At 39.8% G+C, this 13,116-nt stretch overlaps 1 protein-coding gene across 3 annotated transcripts in view; it reads left to right on the top strand.

Moving 5' to 3' along the window:
• UBL3 (ubiquitin like 3) overlaps positions 1-10,122 on the top strand; it is a 69,466-nt gene extending 59,344 nt beyond the window's left edge. For all 3 annotated transcript variants that reach the window (XM_028497939.2, XM_055089676.1, XM_007101808.4), the window contains 3 exons: positions 2,356-2,442; positions 6,375-6,452; positions 7,173-10,122. In XM_028497939.2, the coding sequence (XP_028353740.1) occupies positions 2,356-2,442; positions 6,375-6,452; positions 7,173-7,225 (218 nt within the window). In that variant the 3' untranslated portion in view covers positions 7,226-10,122. The remainder of the gene's footprint in view (positions 1-2,355; positions 2,443-6,374; positions 6,453-7,172) is intronic.
• Positions 10,123-13,116: the final 2,994 nt, after the last annotated feature.

Genomic DNA, 13,116 nt, shown 5'->3' with positions numbered 1-13,116 from the left:
ATATCATTAATCATCCGGGAGATGCAAATCAAAACCACAACCACATGTTACCTCACACCTGTTAGAATGACTGTTATCAGAAGGACAAGGAATAACAAGTGTTGGTGACGATGTGGAGAAAAGGGGCCCGTTTACATCCCCAGCCACAGCGGTGGGAACGTAAATGGGTGCGGCCGCTTTGGAAAACAGTATGGCGGTTCCTCAAAAAATGAAAAATAGAACTACTGTATGGTCTAGCAATTCTGCTTCTGGGTATTTATCTGAAGAAAATGAAAACACTTAATTCGAAATGATATGTGCACCCCTATGCCCATTGCAGCTTTATTTACAGTAGCCAAGATACGGAAACAACCTGAGTTTCCGCCAGTGGATGAATGGATAATGAAATTGTGAGAGACACACACATACACAATGGAATATTACTCAGCCATTAAAAAAGAGTGAAATCTTGCCATTTGCAACAACATGGATGGACCTGGAGGGCAATTATGCAAAGTGAGATAAGTCAGAGAGAGAAAGAGGAATACCAGATGATATCTCTTATATGTAGAATCTTAAAAAAAAAAAGCCAAGCTCATAGATAACAGAGCAGATTGGTGGTTGCACAAGGTGTGGGGAGGGGAGAGATGGGTAAACGTTTTTATTTAGTTTGAATAAATTGAATGAAAATTATTTTAAAAAGAAAAATTAGGGCTTCCCTGGTGGCGCAGTGGTTGAGAGTCCGCCTGCCGATGCAGGGGACACGGGTTCGTGCCCCGGTGCGGGAAGATCCCACATGCCGCGGAGCGGCTGGGCCCGTGAGCCATGGCCGCTAGCCTGCGTGTCCACGGGAGAGGCCACAGCAGTGAGAGACCCGCGTACCGCAAAAAAAAAGAAAAGAAAAGAAAAGAAAAATTATAGGAGAATATTTTAACCCTGGCATTTTGACATTGAGGACATTTAACACAAAATACAATTTGACCCATGTGAAATTAGATTAGGTAGAAATTATCATGACAGAATAAAATGAACAACGCTAAAGGAAAGAAAAAAGAAATATTCTATTAAACAATAATTTGGGGTGTGATGAATTCAAAGTAATCCATACGAAAGTGTTAACAACTGACAACTTACTCTTCTGGAGAAGAGGGACCTGGGAGCCCTGGAGTCAGAAGGCAACAGAGACACCCCAGGGGGAGGGGTGGGATGGGGGCCTGGGGGAGAATGAATGAGTTTCACTTCTCCTTACCCATTCCTGTTGTGCTGAGTCACTGACAGGCACTGGCTTTATCAAATTCATATTCATATTTTGAACACTCAAAAAAAGGCAAGAAGAAAAGTGCTCTACTACCTCCTTTCTCTTCTGTCCCTTGCTCTTCAGGCTATTTGAAACTGTCTGTGTGTTGACAGTTATCTCCCGAAAACCGGAGGTTCTATAAGAAACAAACACATGATACTAGAATTCTTGAGGAAGATGATGACATTCTCAAACCTTTCAAAATCAGAGCTTCAAATTCTGTATCTACAAGCTAGTGAAAATTACTAACCCCATACCTTGTCATCATACCAGTGTTCTCAAACCATTATTTTAACAGAGTCGTATTCCATATTTTACTATAATGTAAGTTATACACTAAAATGAAATATTCTGTTATTCATTCTACCTACCAGTTTCTCTTTTGATTTTCTTTGTACATTATCCTAGCTTTCATACTTATATAGCACCTTCTAATATCTGTTATTTTTCAAGTTTATTCTGAGAATTTTGGGTAAAGTGAACTAAAGTTGTGTCTTCTGTAATGTTTATCAATTGGCTTCAAAAAAACAATAAAGTTATCAACATTACCCAAAAGTAAACACTGTTAATTTTTTTGTTGTTCTGTTTTTTTAGATGTTTGTTTTCCAGTTATTGAGGTATAATTTTTTGTTATGCTCTATATCAATATATTAATTCTTTTAAAAATCTTTGTTAAACCTATCGTTTCCAGCCTCAAATATATTTTTTAAAAGGTACAAATATTGGTAATATTATAATATTTTCTGTTAATTACTGATTATTAAAATTTTCAACTGACATTTGTTAAACTAGGATTCGATTTTCCCCAACTCATTTGTTTTAATTTTTAAATTTCAGGACCGTATCTTGGCACATTTTAGTGTTCTTTAAGAAGCAAAAACTAGTCTTAAGCAGCTCTTGCTATTTAACGAGAATAACAAGAACAGTGATTGCGTGGGTAGTGACCGTTCCAATTATTAGGAAGCTCCAAGCGTCTTCTCTGATGTATTCTTTCTGATTTGGAGCCAAATTTTAGAAGAATGCAGTAATACCTTAATTTTATGTTGAAATGCACCTAACAATTCCCTGGTTCTTTTCAGACTGGGAAGAAGAGCAGGTCAGCAGTCCAAATATTCTACGCCTTATTTATCAAGGACGATTTCTACATGGAAATGTCACATTAGGAGGTAATAGTTACCTTTGTAATGGGATTTAATGCCTGTTTCATGGCAGCATTATTCATTTGTTTGTTTAAATGCTAATGTATGATTTTACTAAAAATATATAATTTCAAACTGTGAATTTTGCCTAACTTTTGATATGTCTACTTCTTTACATTTTGCATTCCATTTAATTTTAGCACTATGATTAAGTGTTTACTGCCTTGTAGAATAAACTCTTAAGCCATTATAGATGGGAGTCCATACCTATATTTTATAAATGTAATTTAAGTGTACTTCTGGATAATATAATTTAGATGTAATATTTTTAAGTTAAAGCGAGACACACAAACTAGGAAAAGTTTATGGTAATGGATTTTCAAATAGAATACTGAAGGTATGTTTTCAGTTTGACTCTAACTGATGTAATTGCTTATCATGCAGGAATACAGGTGAGTGAGTAACATTAGAGAAACAGTGTAGTGTAGTGACTGAAAGAGCAGATTTTAGAGCCAGATTGTCTAAGTTGTATCTTAGCTCCACTACTTACTGGCTCTGTAACCTTGAGCAAGTTACTTCACTGCTTTCTGTCCTAGTTTCCTCATCAGTAAATTAGGATAACCATAGTGCGTACCTCATAGGTTGGGAGGCTTGAGTTAGTTTATATATTCAAAGCACATAGAACAGTGCTTGGCACACAGTAAACACTTTAATTGTTAGCTATTACTGCTCTTTATGTGTGAATGGGGAAATGTAGCTCAATAGCGCCCCCTTCTGGGAGGGACATTCTCTACCATCAGCAGGATTTGTTTTTATTTAAGTACAAGTATTTCAAATATATTATGAGAATTAGAAATTTGTAGGCAAAGGAAGTGATCTACTGTAATATATCTTTGTTTACATATAGTCATGACTTTTTTCCTCTAAACCTAATAATCGAAATGTTTAATCTGTTCTTCGTTAAAGGTAGAATATTTTCGTTCATTCATTCATTGACTCAGCATGTATTTATTTCTTATGTGCCAACACTGCTAAACAATGAAAGATACAGGGTTGAAAAAGAATCTCTTCCTTCAAGGTGCTCTGGTATTACATAGTAGAAACACATAAAATTCACTGTTAAAATACTGTGTGACTTGGAGTAGATGAATGCAAATGATTGTTATGACAATATCAAGTAGATGGAGTGTTTCAGTATGCAATTTTACACACAGCCAAGTTTTGGAGGCCGTGATAACGCTGGTCTAAAAAGTGCTGCCGTCTACTGAGAGGTATCTGCCCTTTAAAATATAGCTTTTTTGGTTTGTAGTTGTTATTATTATTTCTTTATAGCTCTTTGTGTAGTTACATGGACCAATTCTTTTTTTTTTTTTTTTTTTTTCCGGTATGCGGGCCTCTCACTGTTGGGGCCTCTCCCTGGACCAATTCTTAATGTGTTGTCCATGGCTGTATTTTACATTCATTAAGGATGGGACCATACTTTAGTCTGTTTTTGATTGTCTGTGCCTCACATAAGCTCTTGTAGTGTTGATGGATCAATGTTGATTGAATTAATCTATGGACTCCACGAATGAGTCTTGAGACTCCATTTTCCTTTGAGTATTGAGCTACATGAGCAATTTCTTATCAGCTTAATTCTTTAATTACCTCTCTGTTGTGGCCCCAAAGTTCCAACTTCATATTAAAGATAATAGAATTTGTGTTAAAATCAAACTGTTGACTTTTTTTTGGAATTTGTTTTTGACCGATTAACAGATTGACTTACGGTATTACTGTAGTTTTATGTTGCTGTCAATCTTTTCAAGAACAAACCATCTCTGGTCTTAGTGATTTAGACAAAGAGCATAGGAATATAACCTAGACCTTTTAAGTTGATCAGTAAATCTGGGTAATAACATTGAACTATTTGTGGCTTTTTGGTCACTGTTTTTCTTTGTCTCCCTGTATTCTTGAATGTGGATAATGAGGAGACAGCACACAGGGTCATACAGTTGAATGGCTAGTGTGGAGAAGGCCTAGGCTTGCTTTGCACGGCTTGAGACTTGCTCTGTATGTATAACCCCGTGGGCATCGGATACTTATTTTTAAATGCAGATTTCTGCATGCCCACTCTCCCCCCTTCCCGTCTCCCAATCTACTACCGATTTGCAATCCCTGGTAATTTTTATGTAAAGGGTGAGAACCTCTGTTCTGGATACTGTGCAGTGTCACAGTAGAAAGCAGAAGCACCACAGTGAAGGAGAGAAAGCATCTTGGATCTTGTATCCCTCTTCCTTTACCTTCTCTTAGTATCAATATCTACAATTTCTAGTTAAAATTCAGAAGGAGAAGAAAACTAAGTCCCCATCAATCAAATCTGTAGCTTCAAACAGTAAGCCCCTCAGCAGCTTTCTAGGCCTGTCCAACATTTCTCCAGATTTACACCCCAGTTCTCTTACCTGTTTTCTGAGATCTGTGTTCCTTGCTGCTCAGAAAGATGATGATCATGGTAATATTTATGGAATGCTTTTTTGTGCCAAGCCCTGAGGTAAGCACTTTCCTTGGATTGTTTCTTCTAATCAGTACAGTGGTAGGGGGCAGGTGATAGAATTACTATCTCCAATTTAGGTGGAGGAAGCTGAGGTGTAGGGAGGGGACAACAGAACTCTCACAACTCATCTTACAGTCAGTAAGTAGCAGGGTGCAGTTGTAACCCAGGTCTGGCTTACTGGAGTCAAGAAGGTGGTGTGAGAGTGGAACACAGCTTGGTATGTGGACATTTTAAATTCAGTCAGGCTTTCCCAATACATTTAGTGAAATGTTTAATAATATAAAGTCCTGTTTGCATTTCAGGGTTGAATCAGGCCTAGGAGATTATCCAATAAAGGCCCTCCTTTTTTTTCCAGCCTAGTGTGTATTTGGGGGCCATGATGCTTCATTTTAACTTCGGGAATTAAGAGAACAGACCAAGTAGTGGCTGGCTAGCTTTAAGTAAGATGGAAACTCACCTTGATTACATGAAATATTAGGAATATTGAAGATAATTAGGGCTCTTTGTAACCATCATCCTATAGAGCAGGTGTAAAGAGCAAGTAGCAGGAGGACCGTACTTGCTAAGTAATGATCTAAGCCTGCCGTAAGTTTGTAGTGAAGAGAGTAGTTTGAAATGTCAGAACTAAAACATCACAGCTATGGAAACAACTCCAGACGTTAGATCTACCGGCTGCTTCTAATCTTATACACAGAATGACAAAGGGATTTACCGTGAAACTTTTGCGTAAGTGGTTCATGGATACATGAGTGCGTTATGTTAGCCTGTGTCTGAAATAGTTCATAATAAAAATTATTACTTATAAATGAGAAAAACCTTTCAAAGACTTGATTAGAAAACAGTGATTACTAATAATGCCAAGACAGTGATTCTTTTAAAGTAACCTTTTTAAGAAAATTATTTTCTAATTGAAGAATATAAGGTTAAAAATAATAAAATTATTATATTACTATTATGTTTAAAATTATGTTTGTCATTTCTTCTATTTCTACATTATAGTGGCCTGTTTGGTGCAGGAATTTTATTATGTGACTAAACATAATTAGGTTTAGAAACAAATGTCTCTTAATCTAAACTTCCCCCTAATTTAGAAAAAGTATTCTTTAAAAACTTTTTGAAATTCCTTCTCTCCTTTAAAGATTATCCAATATTAACCAGTTATGCATTTTCTCTTGTCCCCTTCCTTAAACAATGTGTATTTATGTGTCAAGCTGATAGCCATAGCCAAATAATTTCTGAATTATAAAAATTGTTTCTGATAATATTAACCTAATTTCATTTTGTAAAGAGATGCTGTATCTGGTAAGAAGTGCCATCTGTTGAGGAAGTCATACAAAAAGCAATCAATTTTTAAAATGGTTTCAATTTTGGTTAGTGATTTCAACAGGTTGGTGTATATGTAACAAGCTGTCTTCTACTTTTCACATAGCATTAAAACTTCCTTTCGGCAAAACAACAGTGATGCATTTGGTGGCCAGAGAGACATTGCCAGAGCCAAACTCTCAAGGTAAGCCATGCACTAGCGAAGTTTCTCACTTGAGCCACAGAGACAGGCATTCAAAAATGGCTCAGTTTTTCTTGGAAATTCTGAGGGAAAGAAGTTTTCGTAGTTTATGGTGACTAGTTCTTAGCAGTCAAACCAGATCAATGTGTCCCTTGATTTTCCTCTGTGTTTATGTGTGTGAGTGTGTGTGTGTGTCTTGGTTTGGGGTAGAGGAGAGGGAGGGGCAGGACTGTGGAACCTCGAGGGTGTATGGGTAGATAAGTGGGCCTTTAGTTTGAAAACCTCTGGGGGCCTCTGTTTTGGGGGTGAAGACAGGTATCACCCCCCGCCACCCCACCCCAGCCATCTGGCCTAGACACCGCTTGCCCTGTGGAAGGCTTCTGCTTCTGGGAAGGCTTTCGGAGGATAGTGCAGGATGAGGTGCCACCGTGCATCCTGGAGCTGGTCTCAGTGGAGAGGGAAGGTGACCTTGTGGATGATTGCTAAGACCTAACTAGTCACCAGAAACTCTCTTCATAGAGTATGAATGGAACTTGTTGGAGCAAATAACCAGACATTTTGGAAACAGGCTAAAATTAAAAGGGTATTTACTTATTGCTTTTTAATTTAAAATAATGCAAACATTGAACAGAAAAATCCTGTTTCTTATTATGCTTGCTGTTTCTTATTATGCCCCTTTCCCCATGCATTTTTATAAACAAGGCTCCTCTTCATTTTTCCTAGGTCAGAGGAATCGCGAAAAGACTGGAGAGAGCAATTGCTGTGTAATCCTGTAAACACTGTCTGCCAAGTGTGGTGTGATGTAGTCTTTGTCTTTCATGCTGCTGGGCCAGAGGAGACCCAACGTCGCTTCAGAACCTTTAGGAAGAGTCTGCCTATAAATACGTGGACCTGAACTATCACATGAACACTGTCATCTTTTCTCATGAAAGTAAAAAGAACCAAGAACATTTTTCGCTATGATTTTTTATTTCTAGTATTTTTGTTTATGTTGAGCAGTTTTAAAATGTGTTGATTTTTGAATGCAAGTCAATCTCCAGGGGAAAAGTTAACAAGTTATCTTTCATAGCAGAAACGATTTTGCTGCCACAAAAATTTTCATCACCAGAACTAACAAAATCAAGTGTTCCAAATACAGTGTGCACTACAAAAGATTGACAGTTTTATTTTCTTCATCAGCAGAATTTATAACATGGTTTATGGTACCTAGAAATATACTCATATATACAAATCCACACTGGAAGACACTCAGCAATTAATGAAGTTAATTACTGGGCCAACTTGAGAGTAAAAAATGGAAAAGAAACTAAAATGTTGGGTGAATTCTACCAAAGTCAGCCATGGCGGCTGCGCTGGCACAGAATCCTACGCTGAGTGCGACTGTTCCCACTGCAACAAGTGAAAAAACAAAACGTGCCTCTTGTTGAAATGACTCAGCAGAGGGCTGATGAATCTAGTTGTTTTTCCTTTAACATGTGCACTCTAGTCAGACGGTGACTGAGGGCTTGTTCACATAGCACAAGAGGGCTGAGAGCTCGCGTCCTAGCCTTAACGCGGGGGTAAATTCCAGTCACTCGTAGACCTCCGTGATTGCGCAGAAATATTAGAAAACCTCATTTATTCATCACTTTTGTGTATTTGAATATCAGCAAATTGAATTTTTCCATAATGATTGCTCATCTCTGTGTCCAGTGTCACAGTTACTCATTAGAGACCTCAGATGAATTCTTAAGATTAAAAAATTCTCCATAGGACTAATTTTGTTTCTTTATGTAGTTTGCATTGGGTATTAGTGCTTGCAATTGTGTTAAAGTCAAAAGCTGATTTTCAAGGCACACTTGATTAGGGATGCCATTTTTTTGTTTTGTACCAATAACTTAAAAATTGATATGCTAAAAACAATTTGCACAGCACTAAAGCATGAGCTAGCTTCATCTAAACCTGTAAAAAATATAAAAGATTTTATATTTTTTCACTGGGAAGAAATTCTTCCTGGATGAAATTACAAATACGTGTAGAATATATTTAATAAAAAACTTATAAAATACCTAACTATAGAACTTAAATATAGATTGGCGTGTAGTATATAGAACAATGTTCCATATAAATAACTTTGGCCTTCATAAAAATGAAGTTGCAGGCTGACGCTATGTTCTGTACTGAAATGAGTGTCCGCGGCCCTTACAAATAGTAAGTGTAAATCGTTTCAAACGGTCAGCTTTGTTTAAAGGTAATCAGGTTATTTTATTCATTGTTAATGCTTTGACGAAAAGGCTTTATATGCAGTAGATCTATGAAGATATTCTTCATACTGATCAGAATTAAATTTGTATAGAGCAGAGTTTTAAAATGAATGTAAATAGCACTAAACATTTTCCTTCTGCAACCTGTACTTAGAGATTCTTTCTGTAAACTAAATAAAAAAAAATATTGTAGTGCATTTTGGTGGTAATTTTAAAGGTCTTGATGAGGTTGATAATTGTTTAAGCACTGTCTCATCCATGTTAACATTGTTCAGTTTTTGTTTCTGAATCTTTTAAAAATTTGTTTAATATTCTACTGTTAGGTTTGGGACGAATCCCAGTGTATCTCTGCTATTTAACCTGGCTAATTTGTGCACCCTCACGACAACGGGTAGAGTGATGTCGTTCCGGTTACCACTGAGATGTTCTATTCAAGAGATGTTCAATATTTATATGCTTCGTTGACTGGCTCACATGTGAACTCTGTTAGTGTGGACTAAAGAAGAGTCTGGTAGTTACTTATTTGGGCACTTAAGCCGTTTATGGCTGTATTCTTTCCTAATACAAACTACCGGTAATTATTTTTAGTACCTATTTTAATTCTAATTATTCTTCTGTTTCTCCAAAGTTAAAGACTACATTTAATTGTGATTGAAATTTTATGATGGTTAACCATATTCTCTCGGTTTTCAATATATTTTTCTGTGTGTCCCCACATTATTAATTTCCCTTCACAAGACCTCAATTTAGAGTTTGCAAAATGGATGAACTGGTTCATCAGTAGAGAATTATGTCACTCACTACCTAATATCACTGTTGCACAAAATGAAAAGAAGAATTTGAAAATTGCAGTAAAATTATATACAGGAAACACCAAAAATTTAGATGCCTTAATAGTGTGGACCTGAAAATACTCAACCATCCCTTTGAGAATAGTTGCTTGGACTGCCTGCCGGCTAAAATCGATCGATCATATCCCACTGAAGGTTCCTCTGCCACAAACTGCTTGCTTGCCGGAAGGCGAGAGCCGCAGAGGTCCAGTCCTGTAAATAAAACCTGAGCTACGGGCCTGTGACCCTGCCCAGCGCTTGGTATTTAACTCATGTCTTTTACCTAAATTGTCCTAGACTTGAAGTATTCTGGAAAAGGCAAAGCTTTTCTTCTTTATTAAAACCTCAGCATGTCTCCTTGATCTGACTTACTTGGTTCCTCTTCAAGATAAGTTGTATCTTGTCGTGAAAAATGTAGTATTTAACACCACCATGCACATTACATGAGTTTTTCTCATGACAGAACATCTAGCCTTAGTTTTATGTCATCTTGACCAATGTTACAATAATTTCTGTTAGCTGACTGTGGTGAACAATGTTGAATGTGAAAAGAAATTAAAACTTTCTTCATCTGTTGTAGAATATTTCCCTTCTTTTAAATGACTTCATAATTTCGGTGTAGAACGATTCTTTGTCTCTACTATTTTTCTTTTTTCCTTCCGTTTATTTTATGACATTCTTCAGTAAGATCAGCATGATGTCAGCCTTCTTTTCTTCTATATTACCGAAATCAAAGAGAAGTGATCAAAATTTTGTGTGCCTTCACACCATCCTTACTGGTAACTGTTGCAGGCATTTCTTTTTTTTTTTCTCATTATTATTTTGTAATATAGCCACTGGTTAGCCAAACAGAGTGACTGGCGGTGGGGGGAGGGCTTGAAGAAGGGTGTGTAACCTATACGTGTGGTTGAAACAAAACTGCAGGCTGCTGGCCGTCTCCCAGGCAGTGTCCCTGGCCTGGCAGAGCGGGCTTCTCGGACGTGGGCTGCGGGTGGCTGGCTGCCTGCGGCTCCCCTCAGCGGAACCCCGCCGGGCGCTTGGTGCTCTTTCTGCCGAAGAATACAGCATGTGTGAAGCCCTTTCACAGACCGGGGGGCGCGGCGGGGACTGGCTTCCGAAAGAGTTCGTGGCCAAAAGTAAATAAACGTCCAAGTCTGGGTAACGTTTAAGCCAGCACTAGACTATGAAAACATATTTCATTTATTATTTTGTGGCTCGTAACAACGACATCAAATGTCCTTCAATATTTTTTTATTCTGCCTCTTTTTCAAAACGCCAACTTTGAAGAAATGTACAGTAGGCATGGTAAATCAATACTTGGGAAAAGGGGATGTCAATCTCTCCTTTGAGTCAACCAATAAAAAAAGGAATTGGGGGACTTCCGTGGTGATCCAGCGGTTGAGACTGCGCTTCCACTGCCGGCCGCGTGGCGCGGGGGCGGGGTGGGGGGGGGGAAGGGAGGGGGGTAAACAAACATATTTCTTAACGTGGCTCTGGGAGTGATTTGTTTGTTTTAAAAACAAAAGAGTCTGAGGCAGAGACTCTTAACTGATTCTAGAGTGTAGTTATTACACATTCAGACATTGTTCAGTATCTGATTTTTATTTTCTACAGACATTTCTCAAGCCTTATTTTGGTGTAAGGGGAGTCTACGTTGTAGTAGAAAACACTTTGCTCCTTTTAAATAACATAAGGAGGGAACAGGATCTAGAGGGGAATAAATAGTGCCTGACCACAAGCGGAACTGGAACCTCCAGCTTTTAATCGGGGCTGCTTTTTAGACTGTCCACGTGTTCCATGTGATAATAAAAGAGGGGGATTTACTCCGTTCTCAATTGTCTGCTGGATAAGATGGCTTTTCCGGTGTTCTGGAGCCTGGCCCCTCTCATGGTCCCCTTCTGCACCACGAGGTTTTCTCTCCGGGGGCTTTGCTTAACTGAGTTCCACTAATTAGCATGCGACCTTCCACCAGTGTTTCTCAAGCATTTTAAAAAATTTGATTAACACATCTCCATTTTTTTTTTTTTTTTTTTTTTTTTTTTGCGGTACGCGGGCCTCTCACCGTTGTGGCCTCTCCCGTTGCGGAGCACAGGCTCCGGACGCGCAGGCTCAGCGGCCGTGGCTCACGGGCCCAGCCGCTCCGCGGCACATGGGATCCTCCCGGACCGGGGCACGAACCCGCGTCCCCTGCATCGGCGGGCGGACTCCCAGCCACTGCGCCACCGGGGAAGCCCTACACATCTCCATCTTGACTGATAACTGCCATTCAGTCCTCAGATTGCAGGATACCATGCACGAGAACAGCAGGGCTTTGGAATCAGGCCTGGCCTCGAGGTCCAGTTACTTAATCTTTGGGCTTCCGTTTTTTCATATATAGAGTAAGGATAATACCTATTTTGTAGGGTTGTAGGGATTATTTTAAAATAAACAATTTTAGCACTGACTGGCCCAAGAACTCATCTGACCGCCCGTCAGAGCCGTCAGAGGGCCTGATGTCGGAAATGGAGGGCCCAGCACCCATGTGTGTTCTAGACATCATGAAGAAGTAGCTTATGAAGAGGAGAGAAAAAATAGGAAGATTCTGCGTGCAGATCTCTCACAAGTAAATCACTAGGTAGTCACAAATTATCCTGATGAGGAAGGAAAAAAGACATTGAAGAGATCACTGTGGCCACAAGTCAGCTCTCCCATCGTAATTTAAACAGCATGAGCAGAACTGGGTGTTGTTTGGCTGTGTAAATCAAGGGGAAATCTAGTAAGTGTCAGACACCTCCGAGAATGGTGTTAGAAAGGTCTGGAATGAACTGGGGTTGAGCAGAAATAGAAAGTACACGATTGCTGTGCTCAGAACAAAAGGAACATGGCAGGGATACACTGCCGGGTGCCAACCCTGGCTGCACGCCGGAACCACCGGGGGAGTTTTCATTATTTTAATTTTTTACTTTTTCCTATTGACGCCTGGGTTGCTCACATCAGCTGAACTAAATCGGAACACTCGTGGCTCGGAATGGTCTCCTTAATGCTTGCCGATGACCAAAACCAGAACCACTTAAATACCGAGAACACAGTACAGTGGAAAGACTGCAGTAAGTGAAGTTAAAGTAGAAATGGAAACCGGGCGAGAGGATGGAGACGTGGAATCAGGGCCCCGGCCGCTTTGGGTTCACGTCGCCACGCCGAGTAGCACTGCCCCCGCGCCCCTCCCGCCGCATCGCCCTGGACCCCCTCCTCCCTGCGTGCCTTTGCGCATGCTCGCCACCACCACCGGCTCCCAGACCACGAGGCCAGACCCCCAGCAACCCCAGCCGCGATACCCACGTGGCCCTGGGATGTCCGTTTTTCTGTTCCCATTTCCTACCCACCGCCGTGTCCCCCTCCCCCACCCCAATCACTCCAAGAAACCCTTTCACTGCGCCCTCTGGAGCTCAGGGCCCGGCGGAAACCTTCCAGACTGCCTCAACCTCTTTTCTGGAAGTTCCTTTCATTTTCTTGCTCTGATCTCTACCTCCCCACCCCCCCCCCCCCCACCCCCCAAGGGTCCCTCTCCCGCTGCAATCCTGGGAGCCTTACGGTTTCAAAAGCTGTCCTTTACTG

The sequence above is a fragment of the Physeter macrocephalus genome, chromosome 13, assembly GCF_002837175.3.
Source record: "Physeter macrocephalus isolate SW-GA chromosome 13, ASM283717v5, whole genome shotgun sequence".
NCBI lineage: Eukaryota > Metazoa > Chordata > Mammalia > Artiodactyla > Physeteridae > Physeter > Physeter macrocephalus.
This window is presented reverse-complemented; position numbering and strand designations above follow the sequence as displayed.